Below are 26,646 nucleotides of genomic sequence, written 5' to 3' on the forward strand. Positions count from 1 at the left end.
GGAACTACTTCCTGACCTGGTGACTAGCATTGTGCTGATGGTTTCCTTAGCAATGACCGTGAAGTATCGGGTCCTGGGATGAAGGATTCTTTCCTGCCAGAGGATGCTTTTTGGCATAGCTGACCAAGCACTGGCCCAGAGTAGTGATTTGTGATGGGAGTATGATTGACCTGGGACAGTAAACGGAAAATGAGAGGAGGTGCTACGTTTTCTGCCCAGTCTCAGTCACCTTTCTATTTTGCTTACCATTTAGGGATGAGTAATGTGAGTGAGGTTACAAAAAATTAATTTTCTGTTTTTGTCCGTGGTGGTCTGGGGACTAAGTTTTTTAAGCCTTTTAACCTTGTGAGTTCGACCACCATGTGAGTTGGATCACCTTGTGAATTGTCCACTGGACAACCAGCAAAAGGCACCCCCCACCCCCATCCACTCTCGTGACTACTTGTTTACTCATTAGTGACTAGCAGGCAGGTGTATTGTAGGGAAGTCTGTTCTCCCCTTTCCTCCCCCAGAAATGTGAAGCCTTTGATGGTGGTCTTTGTGGGGGCAGTCTTGGGTGTGGCCATAGTCGCCTGGGGGTGAGGTGATTTTGACCAGACTTGCTTTGACAGTTTTCCCTGGGTACACCCAGCTGTTAGACTGTACTGACTGCCAGCTTATTGCTGTATTGTTTTCAGCAATGTCTTGAGGCATAAATTGCTCCACAAACTGATCCAAGTAAACTTTGGCTCCTTTGAAGGGATGGTTTCTGAGGTCAGTGTTTGATATTTGTTCTCATCCCAGGAAGGCTTCTCCTACTTTTCAAAAGGGATTGATTCTGGCAGACTATAGTAGGCCTGCAGTACAGCTGTATCTCCAAAGAATCTATCAGATATCAGTTGCCTTTTCATCACAACTTGTACTGTTTTTGAGAGTGCCCTGAGGCCTGAGCCTCTCCATTTCCTGTTGCAAATGAAAGGCAGTTTCTTTGGGGAGAGCTTGGAATTCTCTATTCTGTCCCATAGGCTCTGATGTACTTGTTCCTGCATGACGCCCACTTTAGAAGCTGGGTGCTCAGTGTCAGGGGTGGGGTGGGCAGCCGCCCCAGATCTCCTTGGCTTGCCTCCCCTGTCGTGGAACCCTCATGCCACAGGCCCAGGCAAGGACTCTTGTGGCGCCAGTATTCTCAGCAACGCTGGGCCCAAGGTAGAGCCTGTGGGCAGAAGGAAGCCTCTCCTTGTCAGTGACTGTGTCTGGACTTAGCCTCTGCAGTGGTTCCCTGGAGGCAGGGAACACTTAGTGACTGAATAACAACAATTTATTAGGTATGCAGAAATGGTACTTGATTTAATTTGATTCTTTAATTTTTAAAGTACACTTTGTCATTTTCAGTTCAGTCCAGTCGCTCAGTCGTGTGCGACTCTTTGTGATCCCATGAACCACAGCACGGCAGGCCTCCCTGTCCATCACAAACTCTGGGAATCCACCTAAACCCATGTCCATTGAGTTGGTGATGCCATCCAACCATCTCATCCTGTGTCGTCCCCTTCTCCTCCTGCCCCCAATCTTTCCCAGCATCAGGGTCTTTTCAAATAAGTCAGCTCTTTGCCTCAGGTGGCCACAGTATTGGAGTTTCAGCTTCAACATCAGTCCTTCCAGTGAACACCCAGGACTGATCTCCTTTAGGATGGACTGGACTGGTTTGATCTCCTTGCAGTCCAAGAGACTCTCAAGAGTCTTCTCCAACACCACAGTTCAAAAGCGCCAATTCTTTGGCGCTCAGCTTTCTTTATAGTCTAATTCTCACATCCATACATGACCACTGGAAAAACCATAGCCTTGACTAGATGGACCTTTGTCAGCAAAGTAATGTCTCTGCTTTTTAATATGCTGTCCAGGTTGGTCATAACTTTCCTCCAAGGAGTAAGTGTCTTTTAATTTCATGGGTGCAATCACCATCTGCAGCGATTTTGGAGCCCAGAAAAAAAAAAGTCAGCCACTGTTTCCCCATCTATTTGCCATGAAGTGATGGGACTGGATGCCGTGATCTTAGTTTTCTGAATGTTGAGCTTTAAGCCAACTTTTTCATTCTCCTCTTTCACTTTCATCAAGAGGCTCTTTAGTTCTTCTTCACTTTCTGCCATAAGAGTGGTATCATCTGCATATCTGAGGTTATTGATATTTCTCCCCGCAATCTTGATTCCAGCTTGTGCTTCCTCCAGCCCAGCGTTTCTCATGATGTACTCTGCATAGAAGTTAAATAAGCAGGGTGACAACATACAGCCTTGACGTACTCCTTTTCCTATTTGGAACCAGTCCATTGTTCCATGTCCAGTTCTAACTGTTGCTTCCTGACCTGCATACAGGTTTCTCAAGAGGCAGGTCAGGTGGTCTGGTATTCCCATCTCTTTCAGAATTTTCCACAGTTTATTGTGATCCACACAGTCAGAGGCTTTGGCATAGTCAATAAAGCAGAAATAGTTGTTTTTCTGAAACTCTTGCTTTTTCGATGATCCAGCGGATGTTGGCAATCTGATCTCTGGTTCTTCTGCCTTTTCTAAAACCAGCTTGAGCATCTGGAAGTTCACGGTTCATGTATTGCTGAAGCCTGGCTTGGAGAATTTTGAGCATTACTTTACTAGCGTGTGAGATGAGTGCAATTGTGCGGTAGTTTGAGCATTTGTTATTTTAGCTGTTTGCATTTTTTCCTTAGTGAACTGTCTTTCCTTCTGCTTTATTCCCTTGAGATGCATTTTAAAAAAACTTGCCTGGATTCTTTATATCTAACCATTCCTAATACTAATTGCAAATTTTTTTCCTACTATTTACCTTTTGATACTGTTTTATGATTTTAAAAATGGTGCTACAGAGATATAAAATTTAAAATTCAAAGCTATTGATTTTTTTCTTTGCCCATCATTTCATTGATATTAAGTGAGTATATTCCCATCCAGAGATTAGATACATATTTACTTATAGTTCTTTCTGGTTTTTCTCTTTGCTCTAGTATATATATGTACCTTTAAATCAAAACTGGAGTTGATTTTGGTGCATGGTGTGAGGTGAGGATTTAAGTAAATATTTCTTCCCCAAATGACTGGACAGCTTTCTTAGCTCTGTTGGATGAGCCATCCCTTCCCCATGGTGTATGATTTTCAAGGTGATCTTTTGTTCTTTTGCTTCAGGCGTCTTGCTGCCCTCCAAAAGAGAAGAGAACTTCGAGCAGCCGGCATAGAAATTCAGAAGAAAAGAAAAAAGAAAAGAGGAGTTGATTATAATGCTGAAATTCCATTTGAAAAAAAGCCTGCTCTTGGTTTCTATGATACTTCTGAGGAAAACTACCAGACTCTCGATGCTGATTTCAGAAAGTTAAGACAACAGGATCTTGATGGGGAGCTGAGATCGTAAGTTGCCTTTCTGGTTTTTTTTTTCCTTTCTGGTTTTAAAAATGGAAAAGTGTAGTAGGAATTTTATGGAGGGCCAGATATTATCCTTGTCAGAGCCAGATTTTTCTTAGTCAGCACAATGTGGCTTACATAATGCTTTTACTTATTTAATGGATTCACCTTTCTGAGAAAACCAGTGACCCTCGCTGTAATGTTTTTAGCACAGAATACTGTTTGCATTTCTTGAAATGTCAGCATTTGGCTGTTAGTGAACTGTCTATTCATTGAATCACAGACTTAACATTTGGAAACAAGTTAGTTATTTCACTAATGGCCTGAAGGATTATGTCAAAAATTTGGTCTGCTTTTTTTTTTCCTTAGTGAAAATTTTATCTTGTTTTTCTTAAAATGAAATTAAAAGGAAGAAATGACCATTACCAGTTCATTCTTAAATCTTTTCATCTAATGGGGATCAGTGTGTATTTTTATCAGATGCCTTAGGATGCAAAGGTTTTTGCTTATTTATAGGGATTTTTAGAGTTTCTTTAAATCTTATATCTGAATGTTGTGGAAAAAACCTTTTATGCTTATCAAAGATTTTTAGTTTTCCACTCCCCCAGTGGCCTTCTATATTTCTGTTGACATGAATTGTTAGTAAACAACAGATGTCAGCCAGTGTGGATCAGCATTTTCTTGAATGTACTCCGTTGTATTTGTTTTTCAGATTAGAACCTTGTTTTAGGTAGCCTCTACAGATAAAAAGATTGAAGAAAAAAAAAGTCATTTGGATGGAGTACACTAGGTAGAGGAGAAGGGTGACATGCAGAGGGGAAGGAAGCATTCCTGGTCCTTTAGAAAATGACCTTGGGCCTGGCACTAGAGCCTAACAACTCTGGGATGTCATTCATGAGAACTTAACTATCCTTAAAAAAAAATGATGTCAAACAATTGAAGATTAGTTTTAAAGGAAAATTTAAAACCAGTGTTTTAATTTTGTTCCCTTCGTTTGTTTCCCTTTTTGTATACTTTATCATTTTCCTAGTACGGACACGTATTTTTGTATGAATGTAGTCATGATATAGGAGTAGTTTTATGGTTTTCTTTTCATGTTATATGTAACATTTTGCTTCTCATCGTAGTCTTTATAGTTACATAGTTTTAATACTTAGTACTTAAATTACTTAGTGTATCTTATTTTCTTAATAATTCTATTGCTATTCTATATTCCTTTTGAACATAGTAGTTAATGTATAGGAAAAGGAAACAGCTTAATGTATATAGTTTTGTCTTTTTATTAGTACTTTTCTTAAGAAGGGATTATTTTGTTCAGAGTATATGACTATTTATATGGCTTTTAACGTTATTGCCTATAAGTAACTTTGAAAAATTTGTTCTCCACCTTGATTCATGACAGTGAAAAAGAAGGACGAGATAGGAAAAAAGACAAGCAGCATTTGAAAAGGAAAAAAGAATCTGATTTACCATCAGCTATTCTTCAAACTAGTGGTGTTTCTGAATTTACTAAAAAGAGGAGCAAACTAGTACTTCCTGCCCCTCAGGTAATCTGATGAAAGTAGGTTTTTCACTGTGTGAACTCACATGCTTTTATACATTTTTTCAGCAAATGTTTGCGGGTCTATGTGCCAGGCTTTCTTTTAGGTGCTTGGTACTCCTAAGAAATATTAGGCCTTGAACTTCTCATGTGATGGTTTAGTAATTAATTGCAGCAATTTGTCAGTAGACTGGGGCTCCAGGCCTCTTTTTTTTGTAGCTGGTAGTGGTGGTATTTGGCCTTGTGGACTTCAGGTGACTGTCTTTTAGGGAATGTTTGGTGGTGTCGTTCTTCTATTTTTGAGACAGTAACTGTGAGAATCAATGTGGGAGTTGTGGAGAAGAAAAAATTCATTCAGCTCATTGTAGGCTCTGTTCCTATGGCTGAATTGTGGTTGGTCAGAAACATGGGGATTTTGAATAAGCTTCTCTTGCATTTTGATGAGTACAGCTCTGTAGAATTGGACAGTTTAATGGAGCAGAGGGACTGGATTTAGGAGGTTTGAACAACTTTAGCCAAATGAATGCCCTGGCTACATTAATATAAAATTCTTGGGTATAAACATAAAATAGTTTTGTCAGATGCTATCATTTGTACTGGTGATATTTCTTAAATTGGAATTTTGCCTGTAACTTTTTTTTTTTTTTAATAGTTCTTAGGATATTTATTTTGGTAAAATTACAAAAATAACACCTTTTGATTTTCTTAGGGATTTTTGTGGCTCAGTGGACTCTGTGATATTTTAATTTATTTTTAGTATGCCCCCCCAATTGATAAATGGTTTTGTACAAACACTATTAATTTATAGTCTTGATTTATTAATATATTGTTTTGAGACAATTTCAGTATGGAAATAGAAGAATACAGTTTGATACTGTATCATGTATGGAATTTCCCCCGTACTTTATATAGGGAATGCTTTAAAAAACTATTAATATTATGGAAATTTTCAAACCCACAAAATAAAGAGTAGTACAGTGAACCTCTGTGTACCCAAGCAGTTCATCTTTCTAGAATGTGGACGTTTTAAGCTGTGTTATTCTCTGGTTAAATATTGCTACTATGATAACTGTTATCTTCAGATTTCAGATGCAGAACTCCAAGAAGTTGTAAAAGTAGGCCAAGCAAGTGAAATTGCACGTCAGACTGCTGAGGAATCTGGCATAACAAACTCTGCTTCCAGTACTCTCTTGTCTGAGTACAATGTCACCAACAACAGCATTGCTCTGAGAACACCGCGGACGCCAGCTTCCCAGGACAGAATTCTGCAGGTAGGCTGCCATGGGGCAGAATGAGCCTTTCACTTTGCCTCCTGTCCTTGAAAGTGGTATAAAGGAGAAGACTAAATGGTTTGGTTTTGTGTCTCTTAGCATAAGCAGTTTAAAACAGTCCTGAATGCATAGCTGCTAGAGATTTCCATGGTAGGGAAGCTAAATCTTGTCAGTAAAGCACAGCATTTAAAAATTACACATCGCCTAGCAGTCCTGGAAAAAAAAATCATACGTGTGTAGTTAGTAATTGTATTTATTTGGCTGTGCTTGGGTCCTGCTTGCAGCACACAGGATCTTTCATTGCAGCACACCGATTGTCTAGTTGTGTCCATGGGCTCCGTAGTTGGGGTGAGCAGGCTTGCTTGCTCTCTGGCCCATGGGATCCTAGTTCCCCCAACCAGGGATTAAACCTGTGTACTCTGCATTGCAAGGTGGATTCTTAACCACTGGGCCACCAGGAGAGTTCCCTGTAGTCAGTAATTTTTTTTTTTTTACAGTGATTTTTAAAACTTCCTTGTGATTCTATACTTAGCATGGCATAGACGGCCTTCAGTACTATTTCCTTCTCGCTCCTTAGCGTATAAGGTGTACAGCTCTGAGTGTTCCTAGGGTGTTAGCATGCTAGGTAATAGACAGACCTCACAGAATACTATTGAGTCTTTCAGCACTCCTTACATCTCAGTTTTCTAAGAGTCAAATATAATTTTAAGGTCTTGATTCAGGAGTCAAACAGTCCTATAAGGCTTTGTAAGAAAACAGTGCCCCTCACTGTCTGCTTTCTAGAGTTATGAGTGACAGCTCTTTGTTTTCACCACTGTAATGCTAAGACACTTGTTTCATGATGGTTTTATTTTCAGTTTAAAGCATTTTTTTTTCCACTTAGAATTTAAACATTTGGCTCTCTCGTGCCCTCTGCCTCTACTGTGCATCCACACTCTTTCCATTTTCCCGTCTTCCACTGTAGTTAATCATAATTTTGGTTAGCTCTATATTTATGGTTTACTTTATGACTCTGTGGGGCTTCCCTGGTGGCTCATATGGTAAAGAATCTGCCTGCAATGCAGGAGACTCAGATTCTGTCCCTGGGCCAGGAAGATCCCCTGGAGGAGGGCATAGCAACTCACTCCAGGATTCTTGCCTGGAGAATCCCATGGACAGAGGAGTCTGGCTGGCTACAGTCCATGGGGTTGCAGAGAGTCAGATACGACTGAGCAACTGTCACAATCACTTGTGACTATGCAAACTGCGTTCACTGCTGACCTACAAGTACCTTATGATTATTCTACTGCACAGTGTTTTGTTGTTCTTTGGATTAATACTTGTCTTACTTAGTTGCTAAGATTTTTGATTACTTGGCACAAATTCATTTCTGGATCTGGACTTTATAAACTGTCAGTCTCCTGTAATCTGGTCAAATTTTAGGTATTCTTATCTTTTTCAGCACTTGAAGTCTTTCCCAGAATTTCTGAATGTTCTAGTCTGGACTGGATTACTCCTTAGATCTTGTTTATGGCTTGTTCTCTTGCTCTCCCTTCACTGTCACCCTGGAAAGTTTTCCCTTGGGTCTCCTCTTTGCTGGCTCCCATGTCTCTTGCTTTTTTGGTTGGCTCCCTAAAGTGAGGCATATCTGTCGGTAGCTTTCTGAGGAAGGTTTCGTGGGAGATGGAATTTTTAAGTCTTGAATATCTGTAAATTACTGTTTTACTCTCTTAATTTGCTTGTACAACTGGGTATAGAATTCCAGATTGAAAGGGTTTTTGTTGATAGCTTTGAAGGCGGTGTTCCAGGGGCTTCTGACTTGTGCATTTAAGGTTAATAGGAAACCTGGTTTTTTCCTTTGGAAGCTTATATGACCTCTTTTTCACATGCATATTTCTTGATGTGGGTTTATTTTTAACCACTGTACTAGGTACTTGGTGAGTTTTTTCATTCTGTAGACTCATGACCTTCAATTCTGGGAAGTTATTCTGAAAATTAGAAAAATTTCCTCCCCTTCATTGCTTTATTTCGCTATTCCTCTCTGGTTTTCTGTCTTAAGTGACTTTTTTGATTCACTGCTAGATTTTCTGAATTTTACCTTCATACAGTTTTTAAATTTCTACTGTCATATTTTAAATTTCTGAGCTCTCTCTTTTTTAATTAGACGGGTATATGCATGCTAAGTCTCTTCAGTTGTGTCTGACTCTTTGCAAACCCATGGACTGTAGCCCACCAGGCTCCTCTGTCCATGGAATTTACCAGGCAGAAATACTGGAGTGGGTTGCCATTTCCTTCTCCAGGAAATCTTCTCAACCCAGGGATAGAACCCATGTCTCCTGCATTGTAGGCAGTTTCTTTACTGTCTGAGGCACCAGGGAAGCATGTGTGTGTGTGTGTGTGTGTGTGTGTGTATATAAATATATATATATATTTTTAAGATGCAATTTATCCTTTTATAATGTACAGTTCAGTGGTTGGAGTATCAGTGTTGGATTGTAAGAAGAGCATGTGAGATGAGAATTACTTGGCTGTGACTCTATGGAAAATGTAGCCTGCCACAGACCCTGAATTGGGGATTAGAAGTTGTGGGTGCTGTGTTAGTAATGAGTGCAGGGTTATAGTAGAGGGTTATACTATAAAGAGAGCATGTCAGTCCAACCTGAAAAGGTCAAGCAAGACTTCAGAAAGTAATCTGTCTTCTTGAGTTTTCTTATGAAGTAGATAGACCAGTTGGTAATACCTTAACCTCACAGTGGAAGAAACTGAGACTCAGAGAGTCTAATGAAGATTGGATCAAGAATTCGTGATAAAGCCAGACTGGGTGTTCTGATGTTTAGCTTAAGCTCATGTTGGGAAAGTTGAATTCTTAGTTCTTCATGTAAAGAGGCTTGGCATGGGAAATAGGAAAAGTTCTTGGGTAATGGTTTTCGTATTTGAGGCCACAATCACATATACATTTCTTGACATATAAAACTATTTCAAAACTTCTGACATGTTAATGTCAGAAAGAATGGAAGTATTGAATTCTTCCATGGTTCAATGTTCTTTTTCTCTCTTGGTTTTCATTGAGAAAATATGTAAGAATTGTGCCTGCTTTTTGTGTAGTAGGGCGATAAGAGAGGGGTTTGCTAAGCTGTCTAAACTATTAAAACATGCTTGTTTACTATCTTTTTAATCAGGAAGCGCAAAACCTCATGGCTCTGACCAATGTGGACACCCCATTAAAAGGTGGACTCAACACCCCTTTGCATGAGAGCGACTTCTCAGGTGTGACACCACAGCGGCAGGTTGTACAGACTCCAAACACAGTTCTTTCTACCCCATTCAGGTATTGTAAATAAACAACTGATTTCTGCTTTAGAAAAACCTGAATCCGAGGACTTGGACAATGTGTTTGCTTTAGAAATGTTGACAGAAAATGGAAATTAGTGTTTAACTTGCTTTTAGAGTTCCCCTCATTCATAGAAGCAAATAACATTATAGTATTTAGGAACTAGTCAAATACTACATGAACCTTCCTTCTTTTTTTAGAGTTTCTGGTGCTGTCACCCTGTTTGTGAATACTTTTAATCTGATTTAAGAAGTAGATCCATCCATTATTAATGATGATTGGTGACTTTTATAAAAATTGTAATCCCTTTTATGCATGTATTACTGTTGCTTGTTCCCCAACATTTTATCATGAAAATGTATAACATTTAAAGAGGTTGAAAGAATGGTAAAGCAAACATCCATATACTCACTACTTGATTCCATGGTTTAGGTTTTATTGTGTTTGCTTTATCATGTATCCATCCAGCCATCAGCCTATCTTACATTTAAATACATATCAAAGCAAGTTGCAGGTATTAGTACATTTCACTCTAAACACTTCTTTGTCATATAAATCATTGACTGGAGTTCAGTATTTGTTTATACTTCTTTTTTTTTTAAACTTCTTTTGTTTTAAGCTACTGTTTTTAAAGAATTTTTAAGATACAAATATTATAGAAACAACGTGTATTAAAATAGAATTTGAGCTTTTAAGGTTAGAAATAGTTGGGGTTTACTATTAATTTTAAAATTTGTCCTCTTACTGGTTAAGTATGTGAAGCATTTCTGACTGTTATAGCTGTGCATGACAGCAGGATCAAGAACATTGGCAGCGAAAACCTTATGTGACATAATACTTAGGCAAGGCTTGCAAGAGAGCCTAATCCCTCTTTCTCCCGTGTATGTCTTGTTTCTCAACTAGATTGTGAGCTCCTTGGGGGCAGGAATCACGTCTTATATGGTAGCACCTCACCTCTGGGAACGCTCTCTGGCAGCATCACCTGTCTGGAACACAGCCAGGATTCAGGAAGTAATCAAAAAAAAAAAGTCTTTGAACATATAAAAAGAAAATTATTTATTTTTGGCTACATTGGGTCTTCATTGATATGCGAGGGCTTTCTCTAGTTGTGGCAGTTGGGGCTTCTCTCTAATTGTGGTGCACGGGCTTCTCACTGTGGTAGCTTCTCTTGTGGTGGTGCACGGGCTCAGTGACCCCAAGCATGTGGGATTCTCCTGGACCAGGGATGGACCAGGGATTGCACCTGTGTCCCCTGCCTTGGCAGGCAGATTCTGAACTACTGGAATACCAGAGAAGCCCGAAGCTTTGGACGTTTAAACTGTATGGTATGAAGTTTAGGGCTTTTATTTCTGAGAGTTTCTAGGACCTAACTCAGAACAATTCATATTTAGATGTGATCCTAAAAGTCTGGTGTTTGGTTTCCAAACAAACTTGAAGTATGCATACCTGTGATGAGAATGTGATGGCCAACAGCTATAGGCAGGGAGGAGACAAATGATAAGTTGAAGATACTGAACTCAATGAGAGTCGTTTGGGGTCTTAAGTGTGGTGGCCAACCTCCCTGACTACTGTGTGTTCTTAGCCACCCTGATGTGTTAAGAAAAGGTTGAAAAATGTTTTATGGACCTAGTTAATAAGGTGAAAAAATACTAGCTATCATGACTTTATTTCAAGTATTAAAATAAATACACTGCGTGTAAATGCTGAGTTAGCTGAACCAAACCTTTATTTTAACCGAGAGGTCTAACTTAAAACCAGATAGGGAGACAAAATTTTAGGAATCTTTATTTCTTTTCTTATAAAATAATTTATGTGAAAAATATTTGGAAGCACAATTCAAATAAAGTTGGCACTTTCATTAACTAGAATTTCTGTCTTTCTAGGACTCCTTCTCATGGATCTGAAGGGCTGACTCCCCGGAGTGGGACGACTCCCAAACCAGTTATTAACTCCACCCCGGGTAGAACTCCTCTTCGAGACAAGTTAAACATTAATCCTGAGGATGGAATGGCAGACTACAGTGATCCCTCTTATGTGAAGCAGATGGTCTGTGTCAATTCTCTTTTAGTACTTTTTAAAAAAAGTTAAAACCTCAAGGGTACCAAAATAAAAATTTTCCCCTTGTCAGTGCGTATTTCATATGCCTTCAGATTCTGTAACCTGCAGACACTAGAAAAGGAACATGATTTGTAGGACTTGAGAAGGGAAACCTTTTGGTCTTATTAGCCTACTTTTTCTTATTCTTATTTTTCAGTATTGATTATGCTGATAGTAACGCTCCTTGTATCTTTTGTGATTTTTAATTTTTATTATTTACTAATTAATAGTTTAGCTTCTTGAATGGTACACTGATTTTTTTTCCTATTAAAATAAGGTATGAATTTCAAATGCCTCATAAATTAGATTTTGAACTTTGATTCCTCTGTTTGCCTCTGTACTTTTAGAAGGACAAAGTATCAGAGCCAAGTTAATTTGATGTTCATTGCCGACCTTAATGAAGTTTTTCTTCTGTATGTTTTGCAAGGTGATATAGAAAGCTAATTATAAAAGTTACAGTTTTATTTTTGATCATGTTATTGCTTTTATTACATTACTACTGAGCCTTTTATTTATACCATGAAAGATCATTGTGAGATTTTAAAAAATGAATTAAAAGACGCTTACTCCTTGGAAGGAAAGTTATGACCAACCTAGATAGCATATTCAAAAGCAGAGACGTTACTTTGCCAACAAAGGTTCGTCTAGTCAAGGCTATGGTTTTTCCAGTGGTCATGTATGGATGTGAGAGTTGGACTGTGAAGAAAGCTGAGCGCCGAAGAATTGATGCTTTAACCGTGGTGTTGGGAGAAGACTCTTGAGAGTCCCTTGGACTGCAAGGAGATCCAACCAGTCCATTCTGAAGGAGATCAGCCCTGGGTGTTCATTGGAAGGACTGATGCTAAAGCTGAAACTCCAGTACTTTGGCCACCTCATGTGAAGAGTTGACTCATTGGAGAAGACTCTGATGCTGGGAGGGATTGGGGGCAGGAGGAGAAGGGGACGACAGAGGATGAGATGGCTGGATGGCATCACTGACTCGATGGACATGAGTCTGAGTGAACTCCAGGAGTTGGTGATGGACAGGGAGGCCTGGCATACTGCGATTCATGGGGTCACAAAGAGTTGGACACGACTGAGTGACTGGACTGAACTGAACTGAATGGTGGTTTGCATCTATTTTACAAATTAATTCTAACTTCATGTATAGATTTGGTTAGTTGAGAATTTTTTTAAATGTTTGGATTGATACCATGTAATGCTGACTCTGAATGGCTACATAGGGATTAAACAAGTGAAGAATCTAATGTGTGTAAAAGCACAGATCTGGACACTTCATGGGATTGAAAGTTGAGTAAAGATGTCCCTTGTCTTAAAGAATAGTTTATGCTCTGGAGAGATTGGCAGTACTAAACCAAATCCAAAAATAATTATAATATAAGAACAAAATAAAGCCCTTTGAGTAAAACCAACATGCTAAGGGTGGCCAAAGAAAGGAATAAATCACATTTGCTGGGTGGGTACTAGGAACGCCTTCCTTGAAGGAGGTATGCTCGGAAGTAGGGTGGGGGGCTGTCCCATGTGGAGATCACAACATGAGTAAGCATGGAGCATGTTCTGGACGTAGCAGCTCACCTGGTCTTCCCTTCTTGCATATATGTGACGGACCAGTAGGGAATGAGACAGACAGGTGAGCTGAGGATGGACTGGGGAAGACTTTGGGTACTAGGCACTTTGAGGAAGTATGAGCTGTTTTCTTTGGCTTGCATATGACCTGTTTTGCATGAAAAAGAATCATACACACAAATTCAGCTGCCTTTTCAGATTAGGTTTTATTTATCCAAGGACAAATTTACTTTTGAATTTGTTCTTTCATTTCCCATTAAATTTCAGAAATCCTTAAAAGGAAATCCTAAAGGACTTCTTGTTTTTTTGCCCTCCAGAGGTATAATTCTCAAACCTGCTATTAGACTATCCCAGAGTAAATTCATTGACCACAAATCTAAGTTTTTATGATTGGTCTTAATGTAGGGAAGAAGTAGAGATAAAAATTAAACAAAATTTTGTCTTAACCCTTAAGTTAGGGATCATTTTTCTAGAATTAAAATTAGGCTAATTGTGTTTTAGAAACTCTTACACAATATTAGTTGAGTATTTTAATGTGTATAAATTGAGAAAGACTAATTTTTTTCTACAGGAAAGAGAATCTCGTGAACACCTACGTTTAGGATTGTTGGGTCTTCCTGCTCCTAAGAATGACTTTGAAATTGTTCTACCAGAAAATGCTGAGAAGGAACTGGAAGAGCGTGAAATAGATGATACTTACATTGAAGATGCTGCTGATGTGGATGCACGGAAGCAGGTGGGTGACGACTGTTAACATGTCCCAGGATCTCTACTTAGTGTTTTTTTCAGTATTGAAAAAAATTGCACTAAAGGAAAGTACTTAGATCAATCTTGATAGGTGTTCTTAAAATGTATAATCATACACGTTGCAGTTTAAATATCCTCTGTCAAATTCATTATGCTCCTTTAAAATATGTGTAAGTAGTCTATTAGATATTGCTTTCACTCTTGCCAAGACCAGTCTTAAAACAAGTACATCTTATTGATTGATTTGTTGGTTGGTTGATTTTTCTTCGTCAGTGTAAACTAATGGGAAGTTTCGGGTAACACAGGGAGCTCAACACGGTGCTCTGTGACAAGCTAGAGGGGTGGTATGGGCTGGGAGGTGGGGGGGCGGTTCCAGAGGGAGGGAACATATGTGTATTTATGGCTGATTCAAGTTGTATGGCAGACGCCAACACAGTATTGTAAAGCAGTTATCCTCCAATGAAAAAGAAAATTTAAAAAATGTGGATTTGGAAATTCAGAGTGCATCAGAATAAAATTAGTAACACCTTGTACTAATATAGTTTCTAGTTAATTATTTTTCGTATGTACATAACGACCAGGTGATATAAGTAGGATAGGTATCAGGTTTATTTTAGGAATGAGGAAACTCAGGTGAATTAAGTTAACTGTCCCAGGTCTTATGTCTTGAAAGTGGTAAAACGAGCTAAAACTGAGATCATGTGATCCCCTTCAGGACTTCTTGTTGCAGCCTATTTTGGGATATTTTTAGAAATTGAATCACTTCTAGGGATTGGAGTGATGGAAGTCGTGCTTTAGAGAGAAACCACATGAATGTGCTTTTTGGTGGGGGATGTATGATAATACTTTATGAATTTAGTTCTCTTCCCTATTTTGAGCTACATTTATTCTAAAAAATGGTTTAAAGTTTTCTTGTGTCAACCCACATTATTCATAATTTAAGAGTCATAAAACTGCACCCTTGCTGGCTGGGTTTTTAAATAAAAAATCAATAGCTTCTGAGGTGGAAGGGAAAGGTTGTATTGCAGGAGGGATAATTGGAAGCATCCCCTCTAAGTTTAGGACTTGGTCTTTTAGACAAGAAAAGAATGATTATCTGATTAAGGGAGCCATGCAAATCTGGAGAATGCTTCTAGTAGCTGTTGGAAGTTCTTAGTTTGTGCTGTAACATGAGAATGAATAGACTGGCTAATTTCAGTGGCGTTATATTGCCTTTCTACAAACTTACACAGATTACTACAGCTTTAGTTCTTGAACATACATGTTCTTATAGATGAAAGTGTTTTCACCTTTACTGAAATGTGTCAGATACTGTATAGCTGTAAAAATGGTTATAAAAATAATTTTTCTAGGCCATACGAGATGCAGAGCGTGTAAAGGAAATGAAACGAATGCACAAAGCTGTCCAGAAGGATCTGCCAAGACCATCAGAAGTAAGTATTAGAATTTCTGCCTTAGGAAGTTTTAAGTTTCTTTTTATGTGATTGATGTATTTTATATTATTCATAAAGTCTGTAAAACAACATTTCATCTACTTTCTGGAATATAGTAAAGCAGTTCCCAGATCCAGTCTTTTAAATGCTTCACTGGTACAAATAAGAATTTTGAAAGAAAAAAATAATTTCTTTTGAAAATGTTAAACTGCTTTAGGTATACCTTGGAGATACTGCAGCTGGGTTCCAGGCTACTGCAGTGAAATGCACGTCACTCAGTCAAGTGCGGATTGTTCTGTTTCCTTGTGTGTATAGAAGTTACATTTATACTAAATGATAGTTTTTTAAGTGTGCAGTAGTGGTATGTCTAAAAAAAGTACATACCTTAATGTACTTAATGTACATAACTTGATTAAAAGCTACTTTATAGCTAAAAAAGTGCTAATTATCGTCTAAGCTTCTGACCCTGAGTCATAATCTTTTTGCAGTAGTAGCATTAATGATCACAGCTCACCATAGCAGATAGAGTAGTAATGAAAAAAATGTTTGAAATATTGCAAGAATTGCCAGTGTGACATAGACAAAATGAGCAGATGTTGTTGAAAAAATGGTGCCAATAGATTTGCTCAATTCAGGGTTGCCACGAACTTTCAGTTTGTGAAAAAAAACACCTTGTCTGCAAATTGCAGTTACGGGAAGCACAGTAAAACAAGGTGTGCTTGTATTTAATTCATTGCTGGAAGAAGTAGTAATAGTAGTATGTTGCAGTACTATGTTTAATAATTGTACTTGTTTTAAAATTTTAGGTAAATGAAACAATTCTAAGACCGTTAAATGTAGAACCACCTCTAACAGATTTACAGAAAAGTGAAGAACTGATCAAAAAGGAAATGATCACAATGCTTCATTATGACCTTCTACATCACCCTTATGAGCCATCTGGAAATAAAAAAGGAAAAACTGTAGGATTTGGTACCAATAATGCAGAGCACATTGCCTATCTGGAACATAACCCTTATGAAAAATTCTCCAAGGAAGAGCTGAAAAAGGTATCATTGAGTATTTTTGTCTCAGGATTTAAGTATTTGTTAGATACTGTGTATCATGGACAAACATGAACATATTTTCCTATATGGATGTTCATAAACAACAGAAATATATGGTTAAGAGAGAAATTTCATGTTAAATGTTATGCAGACATCCTCCCTTCTCCCCTCCCCTCTCCACAATGTTCAATGATAGACCTTTATCAGAGAGACACTGGCTTTGATGACAGGGTGTTTTTGTCTCATGGGTGTGTGCCTCATTTATCGTTCCTACAGTTGTCATTTTCTGGGTTTAATTTTGCTGTCTCTGAATAGGGTGGGATTGCCTTTAATACTTAAACCTCACTTACCTAGAATACTATGAAAAAACAAGAATGTATTAAAATATTTACAGATTAAACCTTTCATCCATTCACAGAAAGGAAATACCGTTTACTGCATGTATTTCCCTGACATGGTTTCCCCCTGCCCTTGTGGATAAGGAAATAAAGAAATGTTTTCTGTATGATATAACGTCTGTCCTGCCTCTTCCTCCATATGCATTTTATTCTTTCTGCTTTGACAGAGCAAACAGCTGTGATTGTGCCTAGAAATCTGTACAGTGATACAGGAAAAGAGAGTTGGTGTCATGGTTGGAAGAGGAGTGGTCTTTTGCTGAAGTCTTCTTTCTTTAGTCTTTCATTCTGCGGGGCAGTGAAGTACCTGTCCATTAGAATGGGCGGACTTAGGAGGAAACCAGATTCTTCTCTTTTCCCTCTTGTACTCGCCTTCTCTCTTTCCTACTTTCCCTTTTTCGTACTGTATAAGTGATACATGTCTATTATAGAATATTTAGAAAATAGAGGAAGAAGGGTTTAGATTTCTGTTTCAGTTTGCTTCTGAGTAACTGAGTTGCTGTCTTCTAGTAAGTGCCATGGAAGCTACCCTCTGTTAAGAATGAGATAATGACCTCATTGCTTGAACAGTTTCCTCTTGTTAGAGTGAAAATATGAGAAGATGGATTTGAGGAAATCAGGCTTCCTGAATTTATTGTATATATGGAAACCTGAAACAAAGATCACATTGTTACTAATAGAAGTTCTGTAAGGGACAGATTCTAATGCATGCTTTGAAAATAATTATAAGTAGTGCTTTAGAATTTTATATGAAACCATTACAAAGTAGTTCATCCTCCTGTATTTTATGACCTGTTTGTAGTCCCCTGTGTTCTGAAAAATTTGAAGCACCTATTTACTTAGCAGATTCTTTAGGCACAGTTTCAGTGGAACTTAGCTGTACTTTCTCCTAATCATTGTAAGAGCTAAATTTGTCAATTTTTACCATGTACCGTTTCAGAGTTAAATACCATTTCACTGATAATAAAGAGCCCAGTTGTCATTAAGTGTGTTAAAATTGGTTTGTTTCCATTATTTCCTCTAAGAGGTATCATTTAAAAGGATCCATTCTTTATATTCTGTAGACTTGATCCACCTCTTTTTTTTTTTGTTTAAATTTTTTCATATGCTTGTTATTTATCTTGATTTTTCTTATGTTTTGGTCTGTGTTTATTTTCTGATGTTCCTGGAATGATTGAGAGCTTTCTATAAAGCACAAAAAGTAATTGTTGGTTTTTCATGAGCCATGAAGCAAAGGGCTGGAAAGAGTTCATGTGGTATGCTGATGGAGTCTGTGTGTCTGCTGCTGGGCTGGCTCTTTGTGTCTTGCTGTATCACTTAATCCTCATAACAAACATGTTAGGTATTATCTCCCCTCTCCAGATGAGAAACGGGCTCACAGAAGTTCAGCAAGTTCAGATAGCTATTTAAATGCTAAAACTGTGATTGGACTCCACTTGTCCAATTCCATCCTCATTCTATCATCTTAAACCGAATCTTTTCTAGTGACCAGCAATTGGTCTGTGATCTGTCATTATTTGATCTGTGCTTCCAGTCCTATTCTCTGGTAATGTCAGGGACATTCTTTCAGATGAAAAAAAAAAGGCATGTGTCAAAAAAAAAAACCCTGCCTAATTCCCCTTCACTGCACTGGGAAGTCGGAAGTGTCGGGGTTGGTGGTAAGCGGAAGGAGCACCCCCACGCACTGGTCACCTTTGGTTGGGGTGTGAGCCTGTCTCTTCTGCTTCCTAGTGTTGTGTTTTTGAACAAATTGTTTAACCTCTCTGAGCCTTTGCTTCGTGAACTGTAATGAGGTTAATGACCTTAATGAGCTTCATGAACTTCAGTGAGGTTAATGTTGACTGCTCTGTAAGAGTGGTATGCTGTTTGGAGATAAAATAGGTAAAACTTTTCAGTCCAGTTCCTGGCACATAGTAGACGCCTGAGAAATGGTAGCTGCTGTTTTAATGAGTGAAGGCGAAGAATGTTTATATTATTGGGCGTAATACATGGATGCTTGACTCTTCAGATCAATCTGCATTGACTTCTAGGCTTCTTAATTTGTTTCACTTAGATATTTATAACCCCCTTCCAAAAAACCGTCAGTCAACCAAAGCTCATTGCTTTTGCCCAGGGAGGGAAAGACCAGTCTTTTAAAACTTTCTATTGATGGCAAGTGTCTCTCTCTAGTCCTCAAGCTTACTGAAATTATTATTGTGACAGGCTCAGGATGTTCTGGTACAGGAGATGGAAGTGGTCAAACAAGGTATGAGCCACGGAGAACTCTCAAGTGAAGCTTATAACCAGGTGTGGGAAGAGTGCTACAGTCAAGTTTTGTATCTTCCCGGGCAGAGCCGCTACACCCGGGCCAACCTGGCTAGCAAAAAGGACAGAATTGAGTCGCTGGAAAAGAGGCTTGAGGTTGGTATCCTTTTAATATTCAACCTTAAATGTGTACTTTGATTGAAATGATGAATCAAACTCATACCTCTGATGAATGAAACTCATACAACTTCAGAAAAATAGATGTAATTGTTTTTGAATTTCTTGAGAAAAACTGCACTGCACTGAAGTGTTTGATCTGCATTGGTTTTTCAGGATGGCTGGGCTTTGTGATAAAGAGAGCTCTAAGTTGACCACAGGTCAATCAGAACCTTCTACACGTGGGAGCAAGGAGCCAAAAAGTGAACACTGGTCGCTCAGAACAGTGTAGATGCGTGCTGAAATAGCAATTTTCTCTAAGGAGGGAGATCAGTGGACCAGGGAGCTTTCTTTCTGTAACCAAGAGGGCACACTTAAAAAACTTCAGTACCTTTCTGCTCACTCTCTGATTCCTGTGAGTTTGCTACAGGGAGAGCGCTGAGCTGGATTACCTAGACAGTGGCTTCCATGATTTTTCACGTCTGTGAAAACATTGAAAGGTACTCGATGGGAATTTCATAGCATGTGGTTTCTTAATATAGTCTGCATGTTTTGAATTCCAGAATCTGTGTAGGAATTTTGCCAGTGGTATGTAAATTGTGGTTCATGGACTGCTAGGCTGCCTTGTGAATTCTTAACGGTGGTCTTCAGGGGTGTTTCTGAGGCCAAGGTATCTTGGGATGGGAAGTATAAAGGGGTGCTTCAGGCAGTCACGTGCAGAAAGTGGCTTCAAGTTCCTCTTACGTGATTACCATAAGTAAAGTAGATTTGAATATATTTTATTTAGGGTTAAAATAAAAAACAGTGAAGTCATTTGGAGTGGTTGGGGCTGTGTGGAGCTAGGGAAATGAGCTGGAAAAAGCAGTAAACTTTAGTTAATTTTTAATTTTACCTTTAAGGTCACATGTCTAGGCACCTAATGGTAATGCTCGTGAACTTCTTTTCTCATTTGGTGGGAAATCAGAGTTTCTTCCTGAAGTGATTTTCATCTTGGGTAAAATTTTAACAGTCCATTGCTACTGGTTACTCTAGCTGTGTTACTGACTTCCAGCAGGGTGTGCTGTTGCTCCGTGTTTTAACTCACAAGTCAGGGAAAGTAAAAAGAACATCAGTGGTTAAATTTAAGTTATATTTTCTGTTGTGTAGGCTTCATTTCTGATAAGTGGTAGTTAGCAGTGTAATTCTGTTCTAAGGTCAGCATCATAATTGATTGGAAAGCTATTTGGAAAGCTTCCTTGTAACCTTTATATATAAATGCTTAGGTCTCTCACTTGGTTTGAAAATCTCATTTGAGGTGGGCAAACTCTTTATTGCTCAAATGGTAAGGACATTTTGTGCTGTTTAAAATATAAAAAAAAGTTTTTCCCCCAAATCTCATTTACTTTGTTGAGGCACTAACTTTCATGACAGCAAATAAATGTGTCACAAAGTGAGTGGTGCCATAAAGTACAGTAATTTTTATTTCTATGTTGAATTGGTCTTGTGAGTTTTGAAGGGAAAAATACAGAGAGAACCACTGCTGTTCTTTTGGAGATTTATTTGGGTCGTTTATGAGCAACCATTAGAAACATGTGGTTCTCTTTGTTCAGTTCAGTACCAGGAACCGAAATCTTCCGTTGAACTATTTTTGCTGAAGGATTGGTGATTTTGGAAGAATATTCATAAAACAGTCTGAAGTAATTTTTCTTTTCTTGACTCCTGGATAACTTGCTTTAATGTTTACTCAGCTAGTTACTTTTAAAGAACACGTAATCAAATCCTTTAATTTAGTAAACTCTGCTTATTTCAAATGAAAGTTCATTAAATCTTTAAAAAGAAGAAAAGAGACTCAAAAACACAAATAAACAAATCCCTCATTTTATTTGTATCCATCCCTAATTCAGAACTAGATTTGTCTTAGCTTATTTGAGTTTTTGAAGACACAGTTCTCCTGATTTGAAATACATAAATATTTTATTTCAATTGTGGTAATTCTTTCATCATTTCAGTTGATTGCTAAATTATAAACATTATTCAGAGTTTGTTGTGGGGAAGGAACTCTAGTTGTATTATATAAACTTAAGGCTGTACTGAAATTATCCGTGCACTCTTAGGTTCAGGGAGACGTGCCGTGCTGTACTGAGCACAGTTCCCGACTGCCAGTGTGCTTGAGTTCTGCTGCGTGAGCTCTGGAACAGTGAATCTAAATTAGGGCCCCATCACACCGTATCAAGCAAGATGAAATCCAGCTTTGTCGTGCTTGGTGTCTCCTAAATGGATTAAAAAAATATGCCCTGAGGTTTATTTTGGAGCTAGTCTTCAAGCCATTACTCATGATTAGTATTTGAAACTTAGAACTTAAATTAAAATCCTTAGGATTCTCATTTAAAACTAGTTAGAACCATCTCAGGTTTTATGTAGAATGTTTTGGCTGGTACAAGGAGTCCTTTAAGTAAATAGAATCAGAAGATAGTCACAGGTCAGAAGCAAGTGGGAAAGACTAACCAAGTCCACATACTTTATTCTGCTTAGGAGATAGAATTAATTTTGGAACCTTACCAGACATCTGTGTGTAAACAGTGGCAGCACCTGCAAGCAGAAGTGACGGCTAATATCAGGAAAGGAAAAGTTATGAAAACACAGCATGTTGAGGCCATTTAAATATGGTGGCAAAAGGCCATGTTATTTGAATAGCTTCTGAGGGCATTATAGGTGTCTTAGGTAGGAGTGTAGCATGTTTGCCGTTCATGAGGATACTCCAATTAATAAGAAAAACTTAATTTCTGTTCAGTGTCATGTTTTTATAAAACAGAAAAAGAAGGATGGCCATTGTAGAAGAATTTTCATCAAATGGTTGAAACCGTAGGCCTTTATTTAATCACACATTCAGTGTGTTACTGAGCATCAGCTGTGACCAGCCCCTGCTCTAGGCCCTGGGGACACAGCAGGGACTCAGGCGGATGAGCTTTCTGCTCCTCCAGACTTCATTTATCTGGAAAACACCTAACGTGGAGAACCTTCTTTTCCGATGATGCCAGATAAATGAGTCATTACTGTATTTGGGAAGTGCAAATAGAATTTGAAGTGTTCTAATTTGTTTCCACTTTAAGTGGAAATAGGAAATCGTCTGAAGACATAATTATTTTGAGTGAAATAATTTCCAGTAGGTGCAAAAGTGAAATGAGAAGTCTGAATTTAGGCCTGCCATTAAATTTAATAGTATTTGAAATTGTATCTAAACTGCTGTGTTGAGGAAGTTTGGCTGAAAAGTAGATTTTGTCATGTTAGCTGTAAAAATGGAAAGGCTTTCCTTAGAGGTGGGAACTAGGTCCAGAAGTAATACTTCTCCCTGTGTTTTACTGGCACAGCCAATTTAGTCAAGAAATACCGTGTGACATTGACTTCTTGGAAATAAAGTAACTTAACACAGATAACACATTTAAAATCCTTCTCAGTGTGTTTGTAGAACTCATTTGGGGACCCCTGACTTTTTTGGATGGTTATATTTCAGCAAAATTAGCTGCACGATGGATCCTGTTTTCTCAGTGATCATCATTTATTTTTACACAAGATAAAACTTCCCTTAAAACCTAGGGTAAGGATTAAGTTGGTGTGCACTTGAGGGTGGAGGGATGGTATGTTGTTGTATCTCAGCAGGTTTACACTTGGGCTCTTGTGTGGGTGGGAGGGTATGTGTGGGGTGGTGTGCGGTGACAGGCGAGAAGTCCTCAGTACTTGGAACATTCTCAGTTCTCAAGTTCTGCTCTCTGCCATCACCCTTAAAGGCATTAACAGATTTCTTGGTTGTTTCTAGTAGCAACTCTGGAAGCTAGACCAGAGATCTCTTGTGATAACAACAGTGTTGCTTTCGTTATTCCTCAGCGTTAAGTTGAATTTGTTTCTTGTAGTTGTTGGGTTTCATTTCCTAACTTATGCAAAAGTAAAATGCTCTTGGCATTGTATTATTGGTACTTTTCTGTTCTTGGAACTGCGTCTAGTAAGGTTTTGCCTTATTGCTTTAGCTTGCTTTTTAGGGAGGCAGTCTGATGGTTGCTAACTGATAGATGCTGGCTAATAATCACTTAATTGGACCTGCATCTCATCAATATTGAGATGGCTCACTGCTAAAACAATGCTAATGAGCAGTATAGAGATTAAAGGAGTATCACTCATGGGCTCTTGTTTGCAAACATTTCGATGGTTGAATCACATCTTTACTACTATAGGATCATGTTGACTAGGAAGTGGAGCTGCCGTTAACTTTATATTTATTTTAGGTATTCTGAAACCTGTTTTTCCAGGGGTATAAGGTTATTATCTGGGTCCCCGAGCAAGAATTTCAGTGAGGGATGCTCTTAATGTTTCTGAACCTCACTGTAACAGACTTTAACTGAGGACAGTATTGGAGACCCAAGGATAATGTGTTTATTTTGGAATTACTTAAGCTTAGTAACTTTAACAAACTTAGTGAGTTTGAGAGTAACAATTACACTTTTATAAGTCCCATACAGCTCCCTTTTGTAATGACCCGAGGAAACACTTACGGTTCCACTGATTCATCTCCTGGGGACCATCAGTTTTCCATTGGTCTCTGGCCAGTCTTTTTTAGACAGTTTCTCTTCTATGCATTTAAAAAATAACATTTGTAGGCGTTTTTTCTAAAAATAATACCAGTAGTTTGTAGAAAATTTTAAATTAAAAAAAATAGAAAAGCCTACCATTCAAGTGTAATCACATTAAACATCTTGGGATGTGTATATATAAGATTAAATATGATAGAAAAAGATTTAATATATGTACAGCCACACATATCAGTGTGTGGATAAAGGTCTTTAAAACTAAATTGGGATCACCATGTACTACTCCATTTGTTTAATAGTATATTATAAGTACCATTCAACAAAACAAAAGAAAACCCTGATCACTTGTACTCTTTCAAAGCCTGTGGCAAAAGATTAGCTTTGGTGAAGTCTCTGATAATTCTAGTTATATTCTGCCCAGCTTCTCAAAAAGTTGTTAAAATAAACTTTTTTTTTCCCATAAAATTCTTCTGAGAGATGTTTTTCCTATAGTTTTGTAGCTTGTTAAGAATAAAAGAACTTGGAATTAAAAAATGTAAGCTGGGGAAATTGAAAGCTTTTTTCCAGTGTCAAATAAAATTCTTACAAGTAGCTACGTACAGGTTAATGCCTAAATCAGGGAAGGAGTGATGGGCAAGTTCATTAATTGAGATCTTGTTTGTGTGTGTCTGGAATGATTTTTCAGTGAACTGTCTGGTGGCATTAAGCCATCCAGCGCCGCAGCTTGAATTTCTTCAGGCAAGTTTGCATGTCACGGGCTGAGGCCGGGAGGACATCTGGCTGAGCTGCAGTGTGCCCTAGTGTTGGACTCCAAGTAGACGCAGTGGCAGAACTTCATCTCTTGGTGACTGTGTGTGTAGCCTAGGGCAAGTTACTTAACGTCTCTGAGTCTCAGATGTTTCTTACTTGTAAAATTTGGGTGGTAGTTTTTATCTCATGGAAGTGAGAGCTTGAAATAATGTAAGATGAAATAAGATAGTGTGTGCCTTACAGTTGGTAAGTTTTACTGGATAGGAATCCTCTCCCAGGTCTCTCAGGTTCATATCATCACTCTTTTTCAGTCGCTACCTTGTGTCGGACTCTTGTGACCTCATGGACTGTAGCCCACAAGGCTGCTCTGTCCATGGATTTCTCAGGCAGGAACACTGGAGTGGGTTGCCATGTCCTCCAGGGGATCTTCCTGACAGGGACTGAACCCAGGTCTCCTGCATGGCAGGTGGATTCTTTACTGCTGAGCCACCAGGCAAAGTGGCTCATTATCACTCTTGGTGTTAGCTTAATTAGATTTGATAGTGTAAGGTACCAAGAAGTAACTACCTTGAGTAAGACGGTGGCTAAGTTTTTGCTGTTTAAATTTTGATGAATGTCTGAAATACGAGACATGGGTCAATTTTAGGAGAGAGATTTGAATAATACTTAAAGGCTCAGATTTTGTTTCGTAGAAATGAATTTTACATAACTGGATTTTAACATTTCATTTGTACATTTTGGCATGTTGAGACAGTTGACATACTTTTACATTTTAATGTTTACATTATATTGATGTTTCATGGTTTGTGGTGTATAGTCTTAACAAAATAGTTATCCTTTGGAGTAGACACTGAATTTTAAAAAAACTTTTATTATGGGAATTTTTAAATACACCCTCAAGTAGACTGGAGTAATGAGTCCTAGTGTGTCGTCACCCAGCTGTGACAGCCATCAGCTCGTAGCCACTCTTATTTCATGTCATTTCCCCTTCCCCGCTGTTTGAAACAAATTCCAGACATCATATCGTAAAACAGAATTATGATGCATGAAATTCGTCAGCTTGGTCCCCCTATACATTTATATGTAGATATATATTCATTCATCTCTTCTTGAATTGAATTTTACACTTTCATTTTGGATGTAGTCAGCTTTAATTATATCCAGTGTTGTCTTACTTTAAAATGCTAATAGTTATAGTGAACTTTATGTAAAATCATTAGAAATTTTGTGCTGATACATATTTAAGCACAAACTTCCATTATAACCATATTTGGGAGGCTTGTCTGGTGACAAGTGAACAAAGCATTTAATCCTAATTCCGTTACTAAGTTTGTTAGTTGTTTTAAGAAGACTTTAAAGTATGTCTCTAAGTGCAGTTAAGGATTTGAAAAAAAACTTTTGACAACTTTTGGTAAATGAACTGTAAATGCAGTGGTTTGAAATCAGATTTTGGAAGAACTTTTGGTAAATCACCTATAGGAAGTAATATAAGCTCCCTGAACCAGTACTTTTCTGTTGAAAATAAGTTGTCCTTCAGGGCAGTTGCTAGCGCTTAGTTGTATTTTTTAAAAGGGCTTAAAATATTAATCTGGTTAAGTCAGAGCCTGGTTCTTCTTGATTCTGTGTAATTTTTAAAAAAGTTTTTATGCTCTGTTGGACTTTAATGTTGTTTCTGTGTATGAGTGTGGGGTGAGGGAGCTGGGGCTGATTCAAGGTAGATGTGTTCCATGTATGCGTGTGTGGTTCATGCTTGAGATTTACTGGCTAGAAAAAGGCCAGACTTTATAGGTTAGTTTTTTTCCCCTCCTAAAATGTATTGAGCAGTCATAGGTCGAGCATTTTATGATATGTGGATATCATCCTTTACATTTTAATGATCAGATGGCAGATGTAAGATAAGCTAGAATTGAATATTAAAAGCTATATTCCTTTCTTTACATTTAAGGTATATTTACATATACTTTATATATTTCTTCTTTATATTTTTGTACTAACATATAATTATTTGGGGTTTCCATGGTGGCTCAGACAGTAAAGAATCTGCATGCACTGCAGGAGACCCGGGTTCCATCTCTGGGTCAGGAAGATCCCTGGAGAAAGGAATGGCTACCCACTCCAGCATTTTTGCCTGGAGAATTCCATGGACAAAGGAGCC

At 38.2% G+C, this 26,646-nt stretch overlaps 1 protein-coding gene across 1 annotated transcript in view; it reads left to right on the plus strand.

Annotated features, from left to right (window-relative positions):
* The window catches only part of CDC5L (cell division cycle 5 like), a 40,466-nt gene that overhangs the window by 7,357 nt on the left and 6,463 nt on the right, over positions 1–26,646 (plus strand). The window contains exons 6-14 of the mRNA XM_086371898.1: positions 3,165–3,383; positions 4,780–4,924; positions 6,000–6,188; positions 9,347–9,495; positions 11,382–11,544; positions 13,733–13,897; positions 15,261–15,341; positions 16,148–16,390; positions 18,985–19,182. Of these exons, the coding sequence (XP_086228024.1) occupies positions 3,165–3,383; positions 4,780–4,924; positions 6,000–6,188; positions 9,347–9,495; positions 11,382–11,544; positions 13,733–13,897; positions 15,261–15,341; positions 16,148–16,390; positions 18,985–19,182 (1,552 nt within the window). The remainder of the gene's footprint in view (positions 1–3,164; positions 3,384–4,779; positions 4,925–5,999; positions 6,189–9,346; positions 9,496–11,381; positions 11,545–13,732; positions 13,898–15,260; positions 15,342–16,147; positions 16,391–18,984; positions 19,183–26,646) is intronic.

Source organism: Bos grunniens, chromosome 23 (genome assembly GCF_055505025.1).
Source record: "Bos grunniens cultivar Pamir isolate PY7600 chromosome 23, Bosgru_T2T1.0, whole genome shotgun sequence".
Taxonomy (NCBI): Eukaryota; Metazoa; Chordata; class Mammalia; order Artiodactyla; family Bovidae; genus Bos; species Bos grunniens.